The 26,363-nt window shown below is 34.8% G+C and overlaps 2 protein-coding genes across 8 annotated transcripts in view; both read right to left on the bottom strand.

Moving 5' to 3' along the window:
* The window catches only part of LOC122406480 (uncharacterized), a 31,450-nt gene extending 26,767 nt beyond the window's left edge, over nt 1-4,683 (bottom strand). For all 7 annotated transcript variants that reach the window (XR_006259974.1, XR_006259976.1, XR_006259973.1 and 4 more), the window contains exon 1: nt 4,483-4,683. Coding sequence is in view for 1 of the 7 variants with exons in the window: in XM_043411950.1 (XP_043267885.1) it covers nt 4,483-4,503 (21 nt within the window). In the remaining 6 variants the exon portion in view is untranslated. The remainder of the gene's footprint in view (nt 1-4,482) is intronic.
* Nucleotides 4,684-5,789: 1,106 nt separating this feature from the next.
* Nucleotides 5,790-26,318, bottom strand: LOC122406027 (protein O-mannosyl-transferase TMTC1-like). Its single transcript, XM_043411178.1, has 8 exons — nt 26,087-26,318; nt 25,696-25,860; nt 25,508-25,621; nt 22,277-22,417; nt 16,383-16,582; nt 16,133-16,268; nt 10,603-10,732; nt 5,790-10,166 (listed from the first exon to the last, which is right to left on the bottom strand). The coding sequence occupies exons 1-8, from the start codon at nt 26,173-26,175 to the stop codon at nt 9,981-9,983; spliced, it is 1,161 nt and encodes a 386-aa protein (XP_043267113.1). The 5' UTR covers nt 26,176-26,318; the 3' UTR covers nt 5,790-9,980.
* Nucleotides 26,319-26,363: the final 45 nt, after the last annotated feature.

The raw sequence follows: 26,363 nt of genomic DNA on the forward strand, positions 1-26,363 counted from the left end.
TTAATCCTTTGCGAAATACTTATTGACGGGGTGGTATTTATAAGATTTTTTTAAATATTTGCTGTCATTGTGCAGTGTATAAATTTCATTTTAATTTTCATAAAAATAAATCCCTGAGAATATATCTCCAAATTTCCTCTGGTTTTTGTGAAACTTTATATATATTAAACAAGGTAAGTCGTGGCAATAACCCTAATTGCAAGCTTTCCAAGGGATATAAACGTTTTAGCCGGGGTTATCGTACCGAGAGATTTAGCCCTCTTAACTACCATTGCGGAATAATCCCCGTGTTTTTCTTCCATTGTACGTTTTCTTTTGAATTTATGAATAAGGAAAAACATTAGCCAATGTTTACTCAGGCAAAATGCACGTATATATAAACGTACTAATGACAAATATGGAGAAATGTTTCGTAATAAGACGTACAATCGTAGAAACGATATTTAAGGGGGGGATCCTGCTTTAGAGAGGCAACAAAATCGATTGTATTCGGGAATGTTTTTAGGATAGCCGAAAATAACTGACCAAAAGTACAAAAACATTTTTTAAATATGAAAAATACTATAATTTGTACATGGTTTATGTGCATGCAAAGCCTTAAACCTATAAAAACCCGAAAAAATTGCAAATTTCTATATTTTTAACGAGTTTGAAAAAAACTGTAAATATAGAAGTTTGCAATTTTTTCGGGTTCAAAAATGTTCCCGAAAACAATCGATTTTTTTGAATTTCTAGAGCAGGACCCCCCTTAATATTCGTAAAAATATTTCGTAAAGATATATTTCTTCAGTCCCGCACGTAGAAACTCGTAAAATCAATAGATACGAGGAGGTCCAACTCAATAGCTTCGTGCCATTCGAATAGATCTATCGCATACGCCATGAAACGTGAAATTTGTCAAGAGAGACTCTCGAGTGCTGGCGTTTCGAATTTCGTTCAGCTAGGTGCTCGCAGCTAGTGAAAGGTATACTTCATAGAAATGCTTGCGTGGACGCATACAGGGTGTCTTAGATTAAATAAATAATCAACCATTTGAACTGACATGCTTGAAAGTAAAGTGTCCCATTTTAAATTGAATCGATTATAACACGGTTCTGAGGAACGTTCGATTATTCGGTGGTGGGATAAGCGTTTATCAATCGAAAGAAAAATTTCGTATTCAAAATTTGGTCGAAAAAATCGTTTTTTTTTTCAATTTCTGACTGTTCCGAGGGTACAAATGGCAAAGCAGAAAAGATTGTAGAATTTTCATGTGCTAATCCAGTTGGGAATTCATGTTCACATTGTTGTCTATTCAACCGCACACACCCCATATAGTTCGATGTAACGCGACGCATGTGCATGATAGATGTTATATAAACTGCGTAATATTGGTAGATAGCAATAGACGAGAGACGCACGGGAAGAAAAAAGAGCGAGAGAGCCACGTAGCCGAGACGTATAATGTCCGGATTCGTATTCCCATGCGGTGCTAGGATCATGTAGATCCCTTGCCATTATCGGAGAATCTGCCCATCGAAAACGTGATAGCCTGACTTTGGCGTTGTCCATAAATCAAACCGCATGGCTCGCATGGGAGGTGTCCTTAGCCACCCTTTCCCTCTCCCCTTCTATCTCTTACTTTTTCATCGTGGAATCCGTGCGAAAAGTAGAGGTGCAATATAGACAGCTGCTTGTATGGAAATGTTTGGAGAACATTCCAGGATGTGTGGGAGGGTATGAGAGCGCATTTTCAATACACGTACCAAAGATCAGTTTCTCTTCAGTTTTTAATCTGATAAAATGTTCCTAAGAGCATACACGTGCTGGTGGGAGCCGAAACCTCTGAAGTTTATGGTCCCGTTAAGTACTGATGCCAAAATTTTTCTGTTTAATCCAAAAAATGTTCATGTAAGCTCAAAACGAGGCTTTATCTTTTTCAGCTTTGAGATGTTGGTGGCGTAACGTCCAATCAAAATTTATTGGAATTACAGTAAAGTGACAAAGTCGCACAAAGTGGACGCATTTTTTGGAAATTTTCAAAATGCTTGTAAAAAAAATAAAAATACGAAATCTCATCATTTTGTTTTTAGTTTTTTACTTTTCTTTGGCTTTACTATATTCGAGCTGTTAAAATATTTTCATATATTACTTTAAACTTGTATATTAATTTACATCGTCAAAATGATCAAACATTATCAAATAATTCATTCAGGAGGTTTATTAATTTTATGATTATCTGATGTGTTTTTTTCTCTTGAAGTTTTGTTTTGTTTTTTTTTTATTGAATGACTCTTTATAAAGTTCACATAACACAAAGAGTTTGTGAAATCGGTGGAAATCGCGTGAAATTCGTGAGGGCGTCGAACATAATTAGTCGTGACAGCTGTCCAAGACTCAACATCACGCTCGATGGGGACTTCCCCCATTACTTAACACCCCATTATATTGAAAACCTTCATCGCTCTCGACTCGTCTGTTCTATTCACGTTTATCACTACAGTTTACGAAGGTCGATGGAATCCTGTTGAGATATTGCTAATTATTATTAATCTATAAAAAAATTTTTTTTTTCTGAATTCAGTTTGAATATTTTTGTGTATGAACCTCGCCGATTTTTGCCAGCGTTACCTCTCAGTCCCTTCCAACCTCTACTAATTTCCGCTTTGAAAAAATTGTTGTCCTTACTGATGAGTTTACGTTGCTTAATGCCATGATGAATTTAAAAAATTGGCTCCCGCTCAGTCACCACAGCTCGAGTCGATGGAGGGCTGAGCGTTCACCACCATACCTAGCATTGAACGTGTGCGAAGCTGCTCAATCAAGGGGATCGCTGACATCTCGCATCGGACCCGTATCAATCACTGCCAGTAATATGTGAAATTATTATTTTGTTTCATCAAATAAATACGCAAAAATTTTAATAATTCCCTTATTTTCGCTCTTCCCTCGTCACGCCCAAATTCGTTCTGTGCAATCTGCGCTTGGTACAAATGAAATAAAGCTTTTTTAAAAAGTCAAGAGCACTCGTCGATGTACATTTCCATTCGGAGTGATGCACACTGCTGGTAAGTAATCGAATAGAATTTGTAAAATCAACATGAGCATGAAGTTGACTTTCGGAACTTATCTTGAAGATTTTTGACTGGTGAATGGTCTTGAGTTGCCTCTGATCCTCCTAAGCCTCTGAGGCTTTCCCTAGATCCTCACGGTATTCCTCCAATTGGATTCGAACAATCAAACCGAAAAGTATCCCTCTTCGCTGTTCAGCACGTGTTGGCAGCGAACGGGTTCTCGGATAACTAATTTCTATTTACCTTCCATCGAATTCAACATCATACACGGAATGCCCTTTCTCTGCAGTAACAAGGATCGAGAAAGACGAAAGAGAGAGAGAAAGAAAGACAAAGAAAAAGAGGGATATTGGTTACGTCAATTGGATATTGGTTACATGATTTAAGTACGACGTCTTACCTCAAATACTCGCGGTTACAGGCAAATATTAAAACAACGATATCAACATTAGTGAATCTTGGCTGTAAAAAAATCTGTAGCTATAACAAATGAATTTTTGTTGACTCCTCATTTTGATCTCAAGTAGTTTTAAAAGTTAGTTCAATTTCGAACAAGGATAGAAAACTCGCGCTCCATTGCAATTCCTCTTCAACACCTTACTGCTCATTAGGTGCTGCTGATTTGAAACTTGATCCCTTATTCGTCTTCTACATCGTGAACGATCCCGATAGTATGTCAAAGGAAAAGCTGTGCTTTCGAAAATACGTGTATGGAAGCTCTAACAACTATTCATTCGAAGAAGAATTCATTACATTATGATCTTAAGGTGTTATATGGGTTTCAAAACCAAAAAGAGATACAAAACTAATGTTTTTCTGTTAGTAGTGAGTATAGCTCGTGACGGAGTGAAAGTTTTTTTCGATTACAACCAATTTTACTAAGTTTTTCTTGGGAATTGTACCAAAAATTGAACTACTTCGCATAGAGCTCTGGCAAAAATTCAAATTTTTATTTTTTTTTCCAACCCCTCGTTCAATCGCGAGCTATAATTATCTACCAGAAAAAATTTGATTTCCTTATTTCAGCTATTGTAATCAGTTACCCCGATCACGGCGAGACACTATATTTGAGGAGTCTCCAGAAACCAGGTCCAATTTCTCCAATTGTAGGATGGGATTTTATTAAGACATCGTCGAAATATTGCTTTTTAATCAATTTTAAATTAATCAATTTAAATATTATAACTTTAAAAAATTCAGGAAATATGGCTCCCAACCCCATGTTACTCCTTAATATATGCTCAAATTCTATCACCAACTCCCACAACCTCCAAGGCCATTTTACCCAAACCTCATGACTACCTCCTGAAGGGGAAAAAGAGAGAAAACGAAAAATCCAAAAAGGAGGTGAGAAAGGCCAAAAAGGTTGTTTCAATTGTGTTCAGCTCCATAGCACTAGCAATTATCGTTAAAATTACAGAATACTTACCGTACAACCGAAATTCTGCATTGCGGCGAGAGCTCCATTATTCGCATGCTCACGTAGGTTTGTTCCAACTGCAATGAGGATCGAGTCTGACGAGAAAACGAGAGAGATATTCTCGCAGTGCTTGATACTTGGGGGCAACAGTGGGGGTGTTCCACCGAATGCTACGTGCACGTTAATCCCTTCTTACCCCTCTCTCGAGACTTTTCTCTCGCTTCAAAACTTTCATGGTGTGTATTATATATATACTCGAAAGAGTTTTGGTTTATTCAGGTACTTTGAATGCCCGAAAAACATTGCAGTGTTGTAAGAGTCACTTGTTTCCACTGTGCACAGTTTTTATTTTCTTTCATATTTTTTTCCATTCACCGCTATGCTGTCCAAGCGAGATATAAAATTAAAAAAGAATCTAAACCGAAACGCGAAATCATCGCGTGTCTGTGTATACGGAAAACATGTTTGTTATTGTTTGCCATCAGATAATCAATATTTGTTTTAGTACGCGTGCGGCCTGTGAAAATCGAACAGATTTTATATATTCTGTTATTACTGAGGATTAACGATGTGTTTTCCACAAATAAACTGGGCAAATCGAAATCGGAATAAAGAACGATTTATTGCAATGAAGGGGCTCTGCATTACGAGATTTTTTTTAGCACAATAATTTTTTGCTTCAACAAATGCATACTCTAATCCCTTGCATTGCAAATTTTTAATGCTCTGAATTGAGACGAATATTTCGTTACTAGAAAATGTTTGGCGGCTTATCAGATTGAAAATGTTCGATGTCATTAGAGAAAAAAAAAAGAAAAAAAAAATTGCATGCTTCGCCCATTTTTGCAAAGGCTCCCAACTGTAAACTTCCGGACCATTATTATTATCGAGTGAAAACTATTCAATGATTTTTTTTGGCTAAATAGTTTTTTCAATTAATCAACAGAATATAAATATTTGACAAATGTTCTTCATTCCGTTACGGTTTTTTGATTGAAAAATTGTCTATTAGCTAATAATAATTGATTGATTCTCGATGACCGGTTGTTGAAGTCCACATCTCGCAATGAAAATTTCATCTTAAACAAACGGAAATAGATTTTTAATTATGCCAGTTCCGTCTTACGAAAAAAAATATTATTAATAACATTAACGATTCAATTATAGCAATCCGCGTGAGGCCAGTTGAGAATATATTATCACGAAGATTATTCGCCCGGTTCGGAGCTAAAATTATGAGTATTAATATGCGTGTTATGTGGAACGGGAATATACGCAGGGAATTTGTGAATACGGTTAAATACAATATACGTGAATTTATATACAAACATACACTTTATTATGATAATTTATAATAATCGTATTCACAATGAATATGCGCGATAACGTGGTGTAATTAAATATACAAACTGGTCTATCGAGTAATACATAGATTGCCGATTAAATTGAGGCTAATCATACGTGAAATATGTACGGAAAAATTTGCATATCAAAACCACGTGTCACACGATTACCATCTTCCAAATGTACACACATACTCGCGCTTTTGTCTACCTGTTAATCATTTCGACCTGATTATTACGAATTTTTCAGCCCCTTCACTGCGTACCTGCGTCCTGCTATTTTCGCCTTTACTTTGGTGCATGCGCACACGAGTTGTTTTCATTCCATTAATGAGCATTTTTATGCTCCCAAAAAGCCGTTGAACTTGTCACCACTGCATCCGTATTTCGGAATTTAAAAAAAGCAATCGATATTTGATGGGAACGTTAAAGCTTCTGAACCAATTATCGAATAGAACGATTCCGTTTTCAACTTTAATAAGAGTCAAACGATGTACACTTTTCACTAAAACGAAATTCCCGAAGCAATCTTGACTGATATATGTATTCAGAAACCGCAAGTTTCTTTTTTTCCTTTCAACTCTCGATGGAGTTTTCAATGAGCTCATTAAATGATTACAATCGATCGTACGAAAATCATGCAGAAGTTTTCATCGTTTTCACGAAAATCGTTAGATCGATATACAAATATATTTATATATTTATTTATTTATTTATTTATTTATTTAGTACATATACAGGGTAAGGCAATGACCGTTAGAACTGGGCATACCCTTGAAGTAATGCTTAGTAAAAAAATACTCCGAAAAAAGCTGGTCGGATGATCAAGTGACAATGATAATATTTTTCCAGATAGAGGTGATTAGGTCAACATGATTTTAAAAAAATCAGATCACTAAATTTACCCATAATTCAATAAATAATTTTAATATTTACTAGAATTAATGCTCACCCAAAAATTTTCAGGTGATTTAGATTGCAGCTTATGCAATACTAAGAATTTGTATTTTCCAACGGACTCCAATATCTTATCACAAGTAACGGAAATTACCTTGAACATTTTTTGGTGAGTTTAATCCACTCCACTCCGAAAAGTATTACGGATGATGCTCGATTGTTTCCTTCTAACTACAGATTCGAAGTATTTTTTTAAAATGTATTACCGATTCGAATATCTTGCCAGGGATAATAGCTATTGCTTTAATCTGCATATTAATATCACTCTTCGACTCTTGGTATCCTAGAATAGTTTGCCTCGATCACGGGTAAAAATATAAGTGTATTCTCTGCTTACAATTTCCTGCTCTTTTGCATGTACTATTTTAACAAAGCGTTTGAGCATCAAAGTTTTCTTCGAATACCATGAATCGAGTTGCAGATGTTTTTTTTTTTCAATTTTGCTTTGTTTTTTTTTCATAATTCATGCAATCAATCATTAGTCCATTAGAATTAAGTTATTAAGAGTGAACTAGCTGAACTTCAGTTTGGATAAAGTATCCATTCCGTTTTATTGAAATCCATATGCATTGGGTTTCCTTTTTTCTCAATCTTTAAGCATCGTTGAATTCATAGTGTATTGTATACAGTTATTTACATAAGGTTTTTTTGCCTGTGACGGATTTCGCATTACAATTTTTATAAGAGAACAGGTCAAATACTTACGAGGATCACGACTAAATTCGGCGAATCTCGTTTGTAAACATATTTGTTCGCAACGTACAATATTTGACCGATTTAACATCCGTTTGATTCATTACATCCAAATTAAGCTCCTGATGCGTCTCTTCTCGAAATAGAATAAAATTTTAAATCATTTTGGAAAATGTATTTAAATCGTGATATTCTACACCATCTTTCACGGCGGCGTTCTTAATTAGTAGCACTTCCATTGGGGATTAACATCTTAATTCCATATATATTTATTGTCAATCAACCGAACGACTTCGAGATTACACGTCAGAAACATTTGATTTTTAATACTTACAAAATAAATGCATAAATAAATAAAATTTAATACTTGTTGCTCCACTACATTTCTTGTGCTCATACCACGACATATGAATTTTCGAGTTCCAGTTGAAATGTAGAAACGTGTATTGTTTTTTTGATTTTCACATAATATTTTGGAGTTGGAGTATTTCACTTGTTCATTAATCCAGTGGCATTACAACGGATGAAAACTCAAAATTCTTGGATTTTTAAAAATATTTTCTTTTGAATTTTCTAAAAAATAATTTGAATTTTGACGATGTTTTGAACAAATTGAACAGTTTTTTTTCTTTGCTGTTTTTAATTGGGTCCGTATACGATATAAAATTGCGAGTGGCACATTTCTTTTTCAATAGTCTATCTCTCCGAATAAATCAAGTGGTTTGCTGAAAATTATTGGACATTTTTATTTCGCGAAAGCATTGGCCGGCATACGAGTCGAGGGAAATGAACTGTACAAACTTGCAAGGTGTGGAAAAGTTCGAGCCATCGAATTTTCAATCTGTCACATTTTGCACTCAATACTCTTTTCTTCAATTATTTCTTTGTTCTCCTTTGTACGTTCATCATCGATCGCTTCAAAAGTATATTCGGAACGAGTGTCGTCGAAGCTTCATTTATGTTTTGAATGTCCTCGTATTCGTTGTCAATTCAGCTATTATTAACTTCTGTCGAAAATGTGTGTTGAAAATGATCGTGATGGAAATTAACGTTCACAATATCTAGCCATGAGATAAATTTTATAGCGGACAATTCGTTTATTTCAAAGCATGTCACGACCATCCGCCAATCTGGTTGCATACTTCAGTATTTTTTCAGCGTTTTGAATAAAAATTTCGCCAGCTGGATAAACATATCGCAAGTATATAGCTACTCGAGCACGTAAAGCATTTTCGTCGCATATCAGATAACGTTTATTCATTTTCACGTTACTCTCGCACAGGTCATGGGTTGATTTCCGATCAAATTTTGTACACTGCTATAGAAAAAAACTTTAAAAAGAGACCGAAATTTTGCAAAAATCTCATATGAATATCCCATACAGTTTTGTTTTTTATTGGCACCACGTCATATGTGCGTGCAAGGACACAACATGCGACTATTGTATGTATATATAAATGTATATATATCGAACATATGTATGTTGTATATATATGTCGAATATATATAAATATATAGGTGTGAAGAGAGCGGTACAAACCCAATTATTATTCGATCTACCATTACTCCCGAGTATCGTGCGAAAATATACATTTTCCCAGGTGAATAATAATAAATGGGCTGGCTATCTCGCCCTCGTACCTGGTATACATATTTCGCCGCTTCAAAGCAGAAGACGATCGGTTCCCGCACATCTATGTATGTATGGACCCATCCCTGTGTACGTATCGCGCGTCTCATTGTTATTTTATACCTATTTAACGGTTATAGTGTATAGGAAAAATATATTTACAGGTCGATGCTTTTTGTATTTCTTTGCTATACCCTAACAGTTTTCTTCGCACAACTTCGAATCAAAGTCGTCGATACCCAGTTCCCTTATGTTCGTTTCCACTTGTTCAGTAGGAATACGAGTGGAGGATTTGACAAATTGACTCACAACGAAATACTTTACTCAATTTGTTTTTTTTCTAACTCTCATCAATTGGACCTTTTTCATAAATTCAAAGAACAGTGGCCATTCGTACGTCTGTTTTAATTTTTTATTCAGTTGTTCAAATCACACACTCTTTGAGTTATCAAACTCAATGTATGTTATATAATTCATCTCTTAGGTATGAGCTTCGTAGAGATATAAATGAGAACTTCCTCCAGAGATGAAAAAATCTTACATAACTCTTGTGTAAAAATAAGATTTTAGATTTTGTTGCTGTTTCCAATGGTTTTAGTATCATGTGTATCCACCTGTTTTTTTTTTGTTTTGGCTTGTCATATTATACAAATTGTTGAATGTTGATTTTACTACACACAAAAATTTACACACAAAAAAGATTATCGTTTTTAGGATACGCCGGCAAAAACAAACTCTCACCGTCCTTATCTCGCCTGACTTTGTGATTTTTTGGCCGATTGTGTATATACACGACGAGATAAGAGACTGTAATTATTATCGACCGTTTCATTGGACTTGTGACACACTTGTATTCGTTACGATTTTTCCATTGTTAATATAAGCTAGAGGGTCTCGAGGAGATTCTGAACAAGTAATGCAGGTGCCGCTACTCTCGGCTTACCCTTTCTTGATGCTCGACAATTTCGTACTCCACATCTCGGTGGTCTCTCCAATTGTTCTGATTTATTACTGTCTTGCTCGAGGTGGACTGAGACACTGGCAACTTGCGGCGTTGAACATCCACTTTCCTGAATATATTTGCAATTCAAAATCCTCACGTCAGTTGAGTAATTTATTTAGTTCCGAATATCACGAAGTACTTTTGGAAAATATTATATCATGACTGCAATAATTAGAGTTAAAATATCGACTACTGTTTTCTAAGAAAATTTTCGAGCTGGGCAATGGAAAATGAAATTTTTCACGACTATTGCTGTGGTCGTTACGAATAAATTTTTACAACCTTCACTGATTATTGTTACTTTCGATTGCGGAAACACTCTCACTCAATTATTTAAATGTTTTTGAAACTTTATTTTTTTGTATATCGCTTTTCCTTGATTTCGAATGAAAAAACAAATTATTAAATAACGCATTATTTTGTTAAAATTTCACAGTCAATATAATTTATATTCTGTTTTCTATTTTCACTTTGAAAAATTTGCTTATAAACTATAGTCTCACCGAGAGGCAAAGGTTGTGCTCATGCTGGTAAGCCCTTCTTCGTGACTCGCTCTGCAGCTGCCACGCACGAATATACAGATCTCCGCGATATATGAGCCCGCCGCGTCTAGCTCGTAACATCAAATGCCACCTGAAACACACGAGAGAAAAATATTGGTTCCGGGTTTTCACGTTTGTCCCTATTTGAGTGCCTTAGAAGAAACGTGCACGATGTACAACAATTTCGAAGTTTTAGAGTAAACGTGTACTAAAAAAACAAAGGAGTTCCTGAATTTTTGTTTCTTTTATGACGTCCCATTAGACTCCCATAGAAATAAAAATAACTTTAATGTCACAGAAAGTTTATACGTTCAACTATTTGAGTTGAAGAATAAATTTTATTTACTCTTTATGTACCGTTGTTTATCGCATAATTGAACCGGTGAAATGTTGTATACAAAAATAAATTGGGGCAATTCTCTTCGCGTTTTTTCAATCCAACGAATTATTGAACGATTCATATCCTTTTATTTGTTACCTACTCCATTCCGATTGGAGAAAATTTGTGAGAAGCATTTGTTTCAGAAGATTTAACATAAAAATTTATTCGCTTAGTTGTAGCTTCGAATACATAAAAACATATTTTTAAGTTATTAAAACAAATAAATAATAAACATAACAAAATAAAGTTAGCGGAGACAAAGACTGGAACATAGATCTACCCCCTTAATTGGATCTTCGCAATCTTGATAATTGCTTTCTCGAATTCAACAGCTATTAAACGTTTCAATTTTCATTATCAACCCATAAAAGCGAGGAGCGTTCAACTCGCAAGCAACGGACATATCTATGAACGATACTAAACGATGCGCACTTTTTACATTTAGATAAAATCAATAGTAGTTTTTTTCCGATTATTTGATATAAATTATTTAAGGAGGGTGGCTATACTCGTCAAAATGATAAGAAATTGATCAAATTTAGTGATAATGTTCTTCAACATCAAGTGCAAAGACACCATTTTTTTCAAAATTTTCTTCTGCTTAGTTATCGAGTAATTACGCATTAAAGCAGATTTCTTATACCCGGAATGTATACCTATATATATGGAAACGCTATGCTTATACACTTGAACTTTAGTGATCAATTACTCGATAACTGTACAGAAGAAAAATCTTAAAAAATTTGTATTGTCAAATTTGGCCCTAAAGAATATGTTCACCAAATTTTATTAAATTCTTATCATTTTGAAATTTTTCATGTATTTAACATGGTTTAGCATGGCAACATTGTATCGTCGGTAGCCGCCCTCCTTAAGGTGATTACTATTGGATTAACGAGAAATTGAAAGTCACGAGAAATTCACCGAAACCCCCAAATAAAAATCAGTTCGTTTTTTCGTGAAATAACTTTTGAATTTTTTTCTTTTCAAGATCACTTTGCTCATGTACATACTCTAATCGAATTTTACACTTCACATTCAGGACTCAAAATAGAAGATTTTTAAATATGACACAGAAGAATATGAAAACAGTTCGATCGCGGTGTTCACAACACTTATTCTCTCTCACGTTTCATGTCGGCTTATTTTGCGAGGGCTGAGACGCGGCCGATAAAATATAATGGATCAAGCTCGCGGTAGTTCAATTCAGCGACTAATATACAAGCGGGAATAATAGGTAAAATTAGTTACAAAAAAAAACATCGGTATTGGGTTCATCCATGGGGCACGCGTGAACAATGAACCACTTTGCAAGCTCCAAGCTTGGCCCGAATAAGTCCGTCTCGTTCAACGCTACGTAACAATCTCTTGAATTAACAGTCTTTGCACGGGGGATGAACGCTACCCCTACTCTATTTCTGTCTTCCAAAGGTGGTCGACCAAGTGATCACACGATACGAGGTCCTACAGGAGCGTGATCGCAGCTTCTTCAACCATCTCCTTACCAATCTGAAATTACGAATTTACTTACGAATTGCTAGCTTGAGATTGAAAATAATAAATTTTTCACAATTGCGACAGGATCTTGTGGAAAATGGATGAAACAAAAATGTTAGTGCTGTATTTTGAACACGACAAATATAGAGAATGTGTATGATGAGCAGCATCTTGAAATAATAAAAATTACATAAGTCATTGAATGGACTTTCTCTCCATATGAAATAGTCTGACGATACTCATTGATTTTATCCCTTGGATTTGTGGTTTGTGTGCAAGGAGACCAGTGTCCCCAAGAACCGATCAGACTTCGATGACAATGGTTTAGTGATTATTGCTCTCATACGAATGGTGAAATGAATATAATATAAAATATAAATCCCATTAGAGGCATTTTTTCTTGGAATGTTCTGCGCTATGTTCTGACCGAACCATTGGGCGAAAAAAAGATCACCAATTGTGCCCATTAATTATACTCGTATCAAAAACATGTGAGTTTGTAGTATTTATTCAGGTTGTTATGTATTGAATAAGTAATGAGTTGATGATCATGGACTGATAAAATGTTATTCAAGAGCGTGTGACAATCATTACTAGCCATGTAGTTGTGGTTCGTGTATCAATTGGATTTGTTAATGTTTTGCCGAGAATCGATCAGCCAGAGGATTGAAGTGTTCCAACAAATACTTGATTGCAATGATTGGTCAACAAACTACGTTACAATATGCATTCGTATGTTCGTGTCTATGTGAGCATAGCGTACTGCGAAATAGGGCGGTACGATAAATGCAGTTTATTAAGAAATTTTCTAGAAACTGCTCCGTTCAGTTCGCTTGCTGTCGATTGCACTGTGGTCTATACTTTAAGGAAGTTGAGGCATTAGAATGAAAATGATGTCATCGCTTTTAAACCGATTGATCTTATAAAGTGAAGTATAAAAAAAATCAGTTAAATTTTCAGACAGTTTAGAAGCGTCATTGCGGAGAAAAATCAATAACAATTTCGGCCAAATAACATGTAACCTTATGGAAGTCAAGACACATTCAGTGATATCTCCGTTAAAGATGATGCTAAAAATATGAATTTTTTTCGGCAACATGAGCAAGGCTTGCTGAATGTCAATTTTTTCTGCTTTATTAGGAGATTTGCTAAGATTATATTAATAATAATCTGTTTCCCGTGCAGTTTTTTTAGGCTAGGATCGTCACCGTCCGTGTTTTCGACTAGGTTTTCACCAGTTTTTCGTCTTCTTTTTCCCAACTCTCCTTTAAAGTGTATGCAACATTGCCAAACTGTAAACTGGCCTAACTTTTGAAAGGTACAGGTTTTAACTTTTGGGTGAAAAAATGACTGTGCGTCCTCAACTTCCTTAATCGTGCTAGAGTAAACGAAATCGATTTCGAAATCGTTCGCAGGCATCACAAGAGCTTTACAAGTTTAGCCCTGCCATATTTCATACTTTGTAACGACCTATGTTATTCGTTAAAAAAATTGACTCTTCGAGCAGGGAGGTAAATCTTACTGAATGACGAGAACATTAAAAAAGGACAGAGCCTTTTTTATTAATTGCAATTCACAATGAAAACTTGATCACCGAGTATGAATTTGGTATTAAATTATGATCGTCAAAATAATCACGTGTCGTAGATTAAAATTCTGAATTGTAGTCCTTCTGCTTCGAGATACTTGATGGAAAAATATTTTTCAACATATAAAGAGACACAATATAAAGAAAAAGGGAAGTTGTCCATTTTCTCATTTTCATAAATCGGTTCCGATATTTGACACATTATGTAATATTTGTTACGAAGAATACTATTGAAATAAAATAATTAAATGTTTGTTGTTTTTCATAGTTTTTTTTACGACGTTTCCAACAGAAAAAATCGCATTTGTCCCAAGGGACAGTACGTCAATCGTCATCCTCCATTCTGCTAACTCTCTATTATATGTATTTTTTTGCGTTATGTGCGTAGGATATGAGAAAGAAGGGTAAACAGTAGGCATACGGTTTATCGATTAGCCATATTCTATGAGAGAATGCAAAGAGCTAACATAGAAGCAATATGTCCAGCAGTGAACCAAAAGTACCGACAGAGGTTGTTGCAGACAGAAACGGTATTCGGAAACACCGCGACTGGAATTCGCGCTCGATCCGATAAGCTTGGATCGTTATCGAGGCAGTTGCATTTACGTGAACTCAGCGTTAGCAGCGAGACTATACGAGTCGTTACACCAGCGTGACGCCTGCACAAAGTGTAATCGTGCGTGAATCAGTTCTGTACATATATCCCTACGTAACCACAAACAGTTCTGTCTCATTGCTCCAGCTTTGTCACGACATGTATTCACTGACATATACGTGCATCCATATGTATGACGATGTCTATTTTTCTAATGGTTCACGTATATACGATTTCGCCTGCTGTCTAATAAGTATTCGGATTTCATTATTTGTTCCAGCCGTTGCATATTTTTCATTTTTATTACGAGCGTGACAATTGCGTTTTATCTAGCTCAGGAACGATTTATTCATGAAATATTGTTTCTTTTTCATCTTGTAATCAATTGTACCCGGTCAATCGTTGAAAATCGCAGTTATATTTGTAAAAAAAATTATCAAAAGTTCCTGTAACCTATTCATTTTGTACGGGAGAGATTTTTCTGAAAGAAATTTCTAATCGTAGAATAGGAAATACACGCACGAGGAGTTCAGCCAGTTGACATGGTACAAGTTGGAGCCGAAATGCCTTTATACCTGTGTGCAAAATTTGATGAAATGAAACCTGCATATGCGCGAATGAACGAGTGAAATCTCACATTTAGGGAAGTGGAGAGATAGCAAGAGAGGAAAAGAGGTGGGGGTTGAAAGAGGGGCAAACAGTGAGGAACGCTCTTTCGAACGAATCCAGCGCCGCCTGCAGCGGAAGTTCGCAAGAGCACGTCCTGGTTGAACAAAAACAGAGTGAGAACATATACTCGAGAGGAAGAGAGAAAGAATGGATGAGGAGAAAGGAAGTAAGGGACAGAAAGCGAAATCCGGAGATTCAGCGTACACGTACATGCTTTATAGAAGTGCACAACCCGATTTCCATGACCGAGGATTGTAGAAAAAGTCGCTAGGTAGTTGGCCGAAAAAAGGAAAGAGCAGCAGCTGTCCCGGTCGTGTTTTCGCGGGCAGCATTGGAAATCTCGTTGATGTATGCGTACATGCAAAGAGTTTATCGTGTGGCGTACGAATTTGGCATATAGGGTCAATTCACTGCTGTCTTTGATTGTCCAAGCTCTATATATATAAGAAAGGTTATTTATATTTGCTTATCACGTGATTGGGACATGGTAGAGTTTCCGTTTTACCACAAAAATGAAAGTACGTGTGAGTTTTTACTCATACTACTCACTGGTTTTAGATTCTGAAATAAACATAGAGCTGAGAACTTTTCGTAAACATGTATATTATTTTTCTGGGTCAAGTTTCCTTTTATTACGAACTTATAATTAGAGCAAGATAATCTAGGTGAATTGAGATAATTCGCATGTCATCTATTAGATACATGACTTTTGATTCATCACTAAAACAGCATGAAAATGATCCTTTGAAATGTTAATTACCGTGTGATCAGTTGATGTACTCGTGGCCATTGGCCTCTTGCTCGCAGAATTCTCGCCGTACCGAGAAGAGATGTCCTGTGAGATGGCGATATGTCCATGCCTCGAAGATAGTATTTCAGGGAAAGTAGCCATTTACCTGTAAAAATCGTGCAGCAATGCGTTGATATATTAGTGACATGCTGGATGACGCGTTAGTTTCAATATGGCCAAAATTCAATGCATAAACATTTATGATGAGGCAAAAAATTACCATTCTGATGTAGCCACGACGCATACTCAGCCAGATGGTCTGGACTGCGTGGCTGCAATCTCACAACATGTCTCAATAGTACGCCTGTTGCTTGACCTGTCGCTAATCTCGCTAACACCAAGTAGGCCGGAGTATAAGCAGGGTCAAGGGCAACACATTTTTGTAACATAATTATGCACTCTTCTGTTCTGTTGGTTTTTCTAGAAAAAAAACGACAGAGGGGAATATTTTATTCATCGAAGTAGAGTGACGTAGTGATGAAAATATAAATCATTTTTGACAAAAATACTTTTGTTTGAAATCGATTTTCTTTTCCTTTTATAAACATACATAAACGCGAGAATTTCTAGTTTCTTTGGGACGACACGGATTACATTGACGTTAAATTCGTTGAAAAAGTGGAACGACTTTTTCCAAGTAAGAATTTTTCCAAGAAGCTATATTCTAACACAGAGGATCATTCCGCTGATGGCGTGACCGAATCCTACGTGAAAAAAATGTATTGTGTAAGATACATTAGAAAGAATAAGAGAAACAAATTCAATTCATAACCGATGTTAGATAGTGGTATGAAACTCTGCTTAACTACTTAAAATGACTTCATGATATTCGAACCTTCTCAGGAAAAAAAAGATGATCTTTATATACCTGCCACCGATCACTATGATTTATTAGCGAACCCGTTTTGCTTCTGAATCATTTCAATAAAAAAATTATGAAATAACAATCATCAATATTTTATATGTACAATAAAATTTTAATGGAAATATGTTCATAAGATTTTCAGAGGTACCTAGTTTAGTTCTGGTCTCTCAAAGTTATGTGAACATTGTCAAACAAGAATGAATGAATGTACCATCTATACGGAATAATTTCTGAACTGCGTAACACTAGTTTACTGCTCGGTGGGTATCAGAAATTAGAACGACTAAAATTTCGAACAGGCATTCTGTATATCTCCATATTAGGGTGGTTCTTATTTTGGGTTGAATTTTTTTTTTCAAATTCAACCCCCAGTTTAACTCCAAATGAATAAAAAAAAAAGATGTGAAAAAGCTGTGGCCTGTGAGTTGAGGGGAAGGGATGCCGGCAAGCACGATTTGATCAAGAAAAAGCAATTCATGTTACAGTGACGTTTTTTTTCCATGTGCAAGCAGTTCTCTTTGTACAAACTATTTGGTTACTCTTGTGGTGATGCAAGGTTCTCGAAATCATCAACCAAATACGGTTAGAAATCAAGAATTTATTATAACCACAAGATGAGGTGTTAAGATTTTAAAGCTAAACTGATTAGAAAATCACATGTATGAGTGCATGATTTTTTTTCCATGAAATTACTTTCACAATAATATCTTTGCAGGAAAATGAAAATTTCAATATAACAGAAAGACAATAACTAATTCTTCAACTTTCGAATATTTTTATTTTCCGACCTTTTTTCGCTTTAAGGTTATTTCGTTTCCAGTTATGCTTCGATACTTCAGTTATTTTCTATCTTTTTCCACTCACCTGAATGTAACAAAATGGTAATTGTATGAAATCCTAGTGATTAAAAATGGAAAACTAGCATTTATGAGAAGTTTGATTCAACGATTCTCAAAAATTTTATATAACGAAAGAGTAAATGTTTCATGTCTCAACAAATATTAATCTGAGCGATTTAGTTTATGAGACTTTTTTTTGTAATAAATTGAATTTCCTATACGTTCGTCATTCACATTTTTTCCATAAATCCAGTCACTTATGAAATAACGTCAAAAAAATGAGAATTTTTCGCGAAAATCAGATTTAGCAACCCGTGCCATCTTACAGGTGCAGATTACAGCTACGTCATCATGGGCACTTTTGTGTAGAGTATTCAATTCTGAGTAAATCGCGCTTTGATGCAATATGAAATCATACAATGCCGCTGAGATATAGATATTTCAAAAAATTAAATCAAAGTTTACGTGTATTTTGAATGGGAAATCTTTTCACGCTCTGGGAAAGTATTTAGAATCAATATTAAGGGCTCACATTTTCAGGGAATTATTTTTTGGATATTTCCAACAAAATTTCACATGGGGAACGAAAAAAAAAGTAGCCGTGAAAAAAAGCAATATATATATAAATATATATATGGGCAGATACATTACTTTTCGATCGCAGCCTGCGCGCTTGGGTCAGCGATTTGACTGCCGATTTTTCCCAAATGAGTAGGTTATAAAAAAAAATTATCCCCCAAATTTGAAGTCAATTTATGAAACTTTGATGCCTGTAGAATTTTTTGAAATTCTTAAAAAGTCAATTTTTTTAGCCATTTTCATTATTTTTTCATGCGAACTCCATGAGGCTTCAAGACTCGCATAAAGCGGCATTTTTCGACTTTGACCTCCCGCTTTTGAGAAAAAAATGGTTTGTTACTACAAACAAAAATCTGGTTGAGTTAGCACACTTTTCTTGAATTGCGATTTTTACAAAATTTCTCGTATTTTTGAAACGCTGCCGCAGCGATAATTTTTCAAATAAACAGCTTTAATACAGCTCAATTTTTTCATTTAGGTATATTGTATCAGTGCATACACGAATATTCATATATTATCACGTTCCTTTTTATACACAGCCTCTCAAAGTTACTTGATTTCTGAAAAATCGGTGTTTTCAAACAGCTGGGAATTTTTTCTGCCCGAATTAAATGGCCTGAAATTTTCAGGGAATGTACCTCACTCTATACCAAAATAATACTTAAAATTTTTAGAATGGTTTTTAGCTGGTTAGTGAGCTGTGAATATTTGTTTGGGTTTGTTTGAATTTGAATATAATTTGAATTTGAATTTGAAATATAAATATATTTTTAATATATTCGATATCAACAGAGCCATTTGGGTCCCTGATACTGATGTGCAACGAAGTCGGAGACATTTGAAAAAACGATTTGACAGCGTTTCAACAATCAAGGACACAAGATTGCATCATTGTTACATATCCATTGACAAACATAATATTGAAATCCGTATTACTTCTTTGCACAAAGACAAAAAAATATTTTAATTCAAATGATAAAATTAAATATAAACGTATTTTTAATTCTACATGACTCATTATCCTATTCTCGCAGTTTGTAGGTTTTCACGCATGGAAACTGGGGCATTTCAAAAATTCACAGCTCACTAACCAGCTAAAAACCATTCTAAAAATTTTCAGTATTATTTGGGTATAGAGTGAGGTACATTCAATGAAAATTTCAATTTGGGCAGAAAACATTCCCAGCTGTTTGAAAACAGCGATTTTTCAGAAATCAAGTAACTTTAAGAGGCTGTGTATAAAAAGGAACGTGATAATATATAAATATTCGTGTATGCACTGATACAATATACCTACATGAAAAAATTGAGCCGTATTGAAGCTGTTTATTTGAAAAATTATTGCTGCGGCAGCGTTTCAAAAATACGAGAGATTTTGTAAAAATTGTAATTCAAGAAAAGTGTGCTAACTCAACCGGATTTTTGTTTGTAGTAACAAATTATTTTTTTCTCAAAAGCGGAAGGTCAAAGTAGAAAAATGCCGCTTCATACGAGTCTTGAAGCCTCATGGAGTTCGCATGAAAAAATAATGAAAATGGCTAAAAAATTGACTTTTTAAGAATTTCAAAAAATTCTACAGGCATCAAAGTTTCATGACTTCAAATTTGGGGGATAATTTTTTTTTATAACCTACTTATTGAGGAAAAATCGGCAGTCAAATCGCTGACCCAAGCGCGCAGGCTGCGGTCGAAAAGTAGTGGATCTGCCCATATATTTTTTTTTAATTGTTAAAGACAATATTTTGAATCAAGCTGAAGTGCTGTGACTGCTTCCAAGGCAAGTAAAACAAGGTCATCAAATATATAGAAAACACAAATTTAGTCCAAATTAAAATGAAGATAGAGCTTGTCGGCACCTTTTCCTGTCAACTTACAGGCCGCAGCTTTTTCACATAATTTTTTTTGTTCATTTAGAGTCAAATTGGGGGTTGAATTAAAAAAAAATAAAAAAATTCAATCCAAAATAAGGACCACCCTAATGCATATATAGGTTATATTTTGCCACAATGATAGATTTAAACTATACTGGATAGTGTAGCAATCATGGAAAAGGGAAAGGGATGGAACCCAACCCATATGCAATAGAGATAAAATATCGATATGTCGATCAGATACGGCAGGTGGTAGGTGACGGCATCAGCGACCGGTGAGACGTAATCACTGATCGTGTCAGGTACGATTCAGACGTGACTAGTGAATACACCTGCGAATGAGCCTTCGAGCGCCGATATTTCATCGAAAACTGAACGAGTTTTAAGGGTACAGACGTGGCAACAAGCCGTGTGAGCATGAAGCCACAACCAACAGTATTTCTTTCCGGGTTTCAAAATCAGCGCATAAATCAATACGAGAGCTTGCAGTATTCGTGACCAGTTGAAATAAAGGTAGCAGCGAGACTATCGGATGCAAGAGAACATATTGTATGAAATTGGGAACTGCAAGACGACAATGAAAATAGATCGAAACATAACGTAGGCCTTATTCATCCGGAAAATTATTTTATTTTTAAGGCTACGTACAATTGTTGCTCTATCCACATCACATTTGTAAAAAAAAAAAAAAATCAGAATTAAATCGGATCCGTTTTTCATTTTATTACAAGAGAGTAATGAAAGTTGTATAATGTTTTTGAGAAATTACACCTTTCTACGGGCGTCGTCGTTAGGAGTTCTATTCTCATCACATCATTGAATCGTACTTCTACTTCAAATAAGCTTTCATAAAAAATGAGATATCGATCTGAATGTGAAGGGTGGCACATATAAAGATATACTAAATTAACTAAAAGATGTAGGGATGATTATGGAATATCAAACAGTTTCCAAATTGGCGAGTTTGAAATTATTCCTACATCCGTGATCTTTCAACAACCGTATACGACTGACCTGAGGTATTAATTATTGACTGTCTAATGTAAGAGAAAGCTTTCTGAAGGTTGTTGACTGATAAGTGACTATTTCTTGAGAGTTCTTTACTTGAGTTCCATCTAAATTTATAAAAACTGATAGAAATGCAGCCCAGATTATCCTGAATGCCTAGATTATAACATGACAAGCAGGGTTTGAAGTAAGGGACAGAGTTGACACCGCCAGTAAAATATACATGGCACCAGTATCTATGAGTATGACTGATAAGGTCATCGGTATGCAGGATTATTTATTTAAGCGTACTGTAAACTTTTGTTGATATTTACAGTATATATTATAATTTTATTGCTTGGGCTGAAAGTTAACTTTTTAATAAATCTCTTTGGAATTGTATTCACTGATTCATTTCATTTCATTTAGTTGTTTGAAACAATCGTCATGGTTTTTAGTTTATTAATTATTAAAAATGATCAAACAATTATGAGTTATCATGTTCGAGTTTTGTATACCGGTCATTCAGTGTATCTGTGCTATGCAGTGAATGTTGACAACACGTTTGATTCGTAATGAACAGTAATCGTGACATCCGAAATAACTGCAAACCCGAAAGGATTAATTTGACAATACTACAGTAATCAATTGCCGTATTACCAGTACAGCACTACTGAGTGCCTAAGGAACAGGTACTTCCGCCGAAATAATGAGTGCGGTATACCACCGTGAATGGTAAACATGTTATACGGCACTTGCAAACACATGTGCTCTATGTACTATCTTAAGGGTGTATTCAATTATCTGTTTAATATTCCACATAGATCAAATGGGCCTCCACAACGCTTCAGAAGTGCCCTGGTATTTCTTATTTATCGTTTTCTGTAAAAAATATTTTGAATTACAGTCAACGGATGATATGGGACTAGGAACTATCGGCTGATAAATTTTACGTTTTAAAATTACGAACTGACCTGTATAGTTGACCAAGGTTATAATGAGCATTCACGTGACTGGGTTGAGCATGTATTGCTGCCAAAAAATGTCTTTCTGCTTGATCACCCGCCGTCAAGGTACCAAGATTATTGTGAGCACTTGCATACGATGGCCAGAGCCTGAAAAAAATGATCGTTTTAGTGTACATCTAGTTTTTATATTTGAATAGTGTCATTAGATGCAGTTAAAACAGGTTATCGCTACAATTCAGTTATTCAAAAAACATTCAGTATAAATAAAACACTCGGTAAATGATGGTACTGATTCTATAAAAGAACCCTTCATAATAATTTCAGTCATGAAATGTGATTGGTCATTTGGGATGGATGTAAAAAAATAAGAAACACCGATGATGATTGATACTTTTATGAACACTCGTGAGTAGATCTATACTGAAATCAGAAAACTCATGTTAATCACGTTTGAGCTGTAGGTACCAACATTCAGAAGATTGCTCACGAGCATGCTAAAATTTAGTTCAATGGATGGCTACATATTTGAAAATGGTGGCAATCTATGCATAAAAAGGTGAGCGGATGAATTGAGTCATACAATATATGAATGACTAGGATCAGTGAAAATGCATATGGGTCACTCCATACCAAACCGACTAATCCGTGACCCCGACCATTTATGTTTTTACTGATAATTTTCTATTATTTTGTACCTACTGAAAGAAGTCATTCCTAATTATTTTAGATTTTTTTCCCCAACTCATCTGATCACAATAAATTTGTCAAAATTTCGTTTTTTTGTGAACAAATAAAAAATTTTTTTTGTGAACGCCCATAACTTCTTCAATAACAAAGATATCGAAATAGAATAATAGGTCATTTTTTTCGTCTTGAGTTGTAGTTTTATGAAAAAAATAACAAAATAAATTTTTATACTTTTTTTTCAGTTTTTAAACAAAAATATTTTTTTTTCAAACTTGGACCGTTTTGATTTTTTTTTTTAATTCACCACGTTTTAATAGACCTTTTTACACATGCAGAATAATATATTACACACCTAGGGCAGGAAAATAAGGAAAGTCTCAGATCACATCTGAGGGTCTGAGGCTTTACTTTTTCCTGCCCGAGGTGTGTATACGATTTTTCTGTCTGACGCAGGCGGAATGCGGCAACTTCGGCCCGCGCAGCGAAAGTTGCCATTTTCGGCCAAAAGTTGCCACTTTCGGCCGGGAGGGCAGGAAAAATTTTTACCTTGTGATATTTATAACTTGTTATGTTTTTTTCTATTTTTTACTTCGTGTCAAGTAAAAAAGCGTTTTTCCTCCTTGAATGGACAACGCAAGTAATAATTTTTGTTTTTTTTTTATTATCTTTACGTCTACGACCTTTTTTGTGGTTATAACGTCCTTTCAAAAACGTCCGTTTTTTTACCCTTTTTATTTCCTTTCTAAATACAATTTTTTGTCCTTAATTCTGCGAACGAGTCCTCGAAGGTTTTTAGCTTCAATTTTGTAATTGGAAAAATTTATTGCAATCATATTTTGCAGAATTATCACGTTTTTACAAAAAGAAGATAAATTTTCTGAACTGTCGCGTACCACCAGAACTATTAGGTTTTATAGGATATTCCAAAAATAATAAAAATTGCGTTTGTAATTGTTTTAGGCATAGGAATTTTTTGAATAATTTTTTTATAAATTTCTTCTTTCATTATTTTTTAAGTAAAACCTCAAGTTCATCGAATGTCGAAACTCGAAAACGATGGGGTTCTTTTTATGAAATTTTGACAGAAAAATAAATTTTTTTTTATCCTCTTCCAATCCATTAAAATTTTATCAGACTTTTTTTCAAGATTTTATCAATAAGGTTTTCAAGATATTTATCAATGAAAAATTCAAATATAAAAATGAATCTTTTACTTTAGATATTCTAGCACGTCTCCATAGTTCTCAAAAAAACCCGGATCAACGCCGAGAGTAAATATTTCAGGTTAAAAAAATTTTAGACAAGAATGTGTTGAAATTCTAATGAATAAAAATTAAAAACTATTCCTTTTTCCCTGTTAAAATTTTATTTAACTTTTCTGAATTTTTGTATGGAAACTTTGCCCCGGTAGTATACATAGCGATTTAAATGTGTTCAGACCCAATAATATATAAAATCGGAATAATTTTGAATTAAATCATTCTACTTGCGGTATCCATTCAAGTAGGAAACACGCTTTTCCGCTTGACACGTGGTAGAAAATAGAAAAAAAGTACCAAGTTATGAATATCACAAGCTGAAAATTTTTCTGCAAAAGTAAAGAAGTCTATTAAAACGTGAGCAATTTTTTGAAAAAAATCAAACGGTCCAAGTATGAAAAAAAATATTTTTGGTTGAAACTAAAATAAAAGTGAAAAAATTCATTTTGTTATTATTTTTGTATTTTTTTTATAAAACTACAACTCAAGATGAAAAAAATGACCTACTACTCTATTTCGATGTCTCTGTTATTGAAGAAGGTATGGGCAGTCATAAAAAAATTGTACAAAATTTTGAAAAAGATATTGTGATCAGATGAGTTGGGGAAAAAATCTAAAAAATTAGGAACGACTTCTTTCAGTAGGTACAAAGTAATGGAAAATTATCAGCAAAAACAAAAATGGTCGGGGTCACGAATTGACCGATTGGTATGGAATGACCCATAAACGATCGTGGTTTGTACGGAAAAAAATTTTTTAAACAAGAAATAATATTGAAAAGTTCTGGTGAAGCTCAGCAACCATTTCTATAAGCTGAGTGAGAAAGGCTTTGGATTCTGTTGATGCATTGATGCTTTGGCTTTGCATTGATAGAGAGGAAGAATAGGTGCATATGATAAATATTATTTGTCACGCACATATTTGTAATAGAAAATGTTCAGCAAAAATTGGTCATCATCGTGCATAATCTAAACAGATGCTACAAAACATAGCACTCGAACCAAGATTTCTGAGGAATGGAAAGAGACGTTCGTGGATACCAGTGTTTTACCAAGTGGAAAAAAAACCGTTGCCACCTACGTAATGACTATATTATGATATCAACACTTGTCAGAAACACGTCAAGCGCATACTCGGAAATGCTTTTCTCATGAACTGAAACGTTTCCAGATTATCTGGACAAACAAGAAGATACATAGCATATTTCCGAGTTGAAGAATAATTCGTCCCCACGTTCACAATGAAAAACTGTCCACATAGGCTAAAATAAAAAACGTTTAATCAAATTTACCAAAGAGCTAGTTGATAATGCAAAATGGCACGATTGGGGTGAGATGTATCTCGTAGAAAATTGGCGAAATTGTAATGCATCTTAGCATTATGCGGCACTGACCGGAGGCCCGCTCTGGAACAATAAAATTAAGGTATTGAGGCCAATCAGTATATCCGTACATAATGAGTGAAATTAATTAATCAAACCTCAGGAGAGTTTCACGCGAAGACCAGTCACGATTTCTAATAGCAGTGCGGCAGCAATTGAGAACCAGGAGTCCAATCACGGCAATTGTAATTAAACTTCTTCGCCGAGGAACAGCTGCCCATGTAACTTGAGCTCCATATACAATTAGTAAAATCCAGCCGATGCTGGAAAAGAAGCATAGGGGACTGAAAGTTACCATGGTCCAAAAAATTTTCCGACTGATAACTTCAACAACTTCAAACATCTCAATGTTTTTCCTCAATAATAGGGAAGTAGTGAATCTGAATTGATAAGTCAATGAACTTTGTTTTTTTCTAACGAAACTATGCTTTTAGAATATCCTTGATGTATAAATAAGATTACTAAAAAACGAGTGAAATAGAAAATTACCTTGGGATATACAAGACGCGTTCTGCGACGACGAAACCGACAGTAACAAGGAGATTAGATGCGGGAAGAAATGGTAGAGCAAGGAACATCCATCCGATTGTAAGAGGAGGATGTCGATGTTGCTGAAATGCAAAAGATTAGGTTGAGGGTTAGGTCGGACGAATAATGTAGAAGATAAATCAAATCAGGTGCTAACGACAAGTAACATGGATTCATTATACAACAATGAATTCTAAGACTCGAACGAAATAAAACTTTTATTAAAAGATAAAAAAAA

This window comes from Venturia canescens, chromosome 2 (assembly GCF_019457755.1).
Source record: "Venturia canescens isolate UGA chromosome 2, ASM1945775v1, whole genome shotgun sequence".
In the NCBI taxonomy this organism is placed as follows: Eukaryota; Metazoa; Arthropoda; class Insecta; order Hymenoptera; family Ichneumonidae; genus Venturia; species Venturia canescens.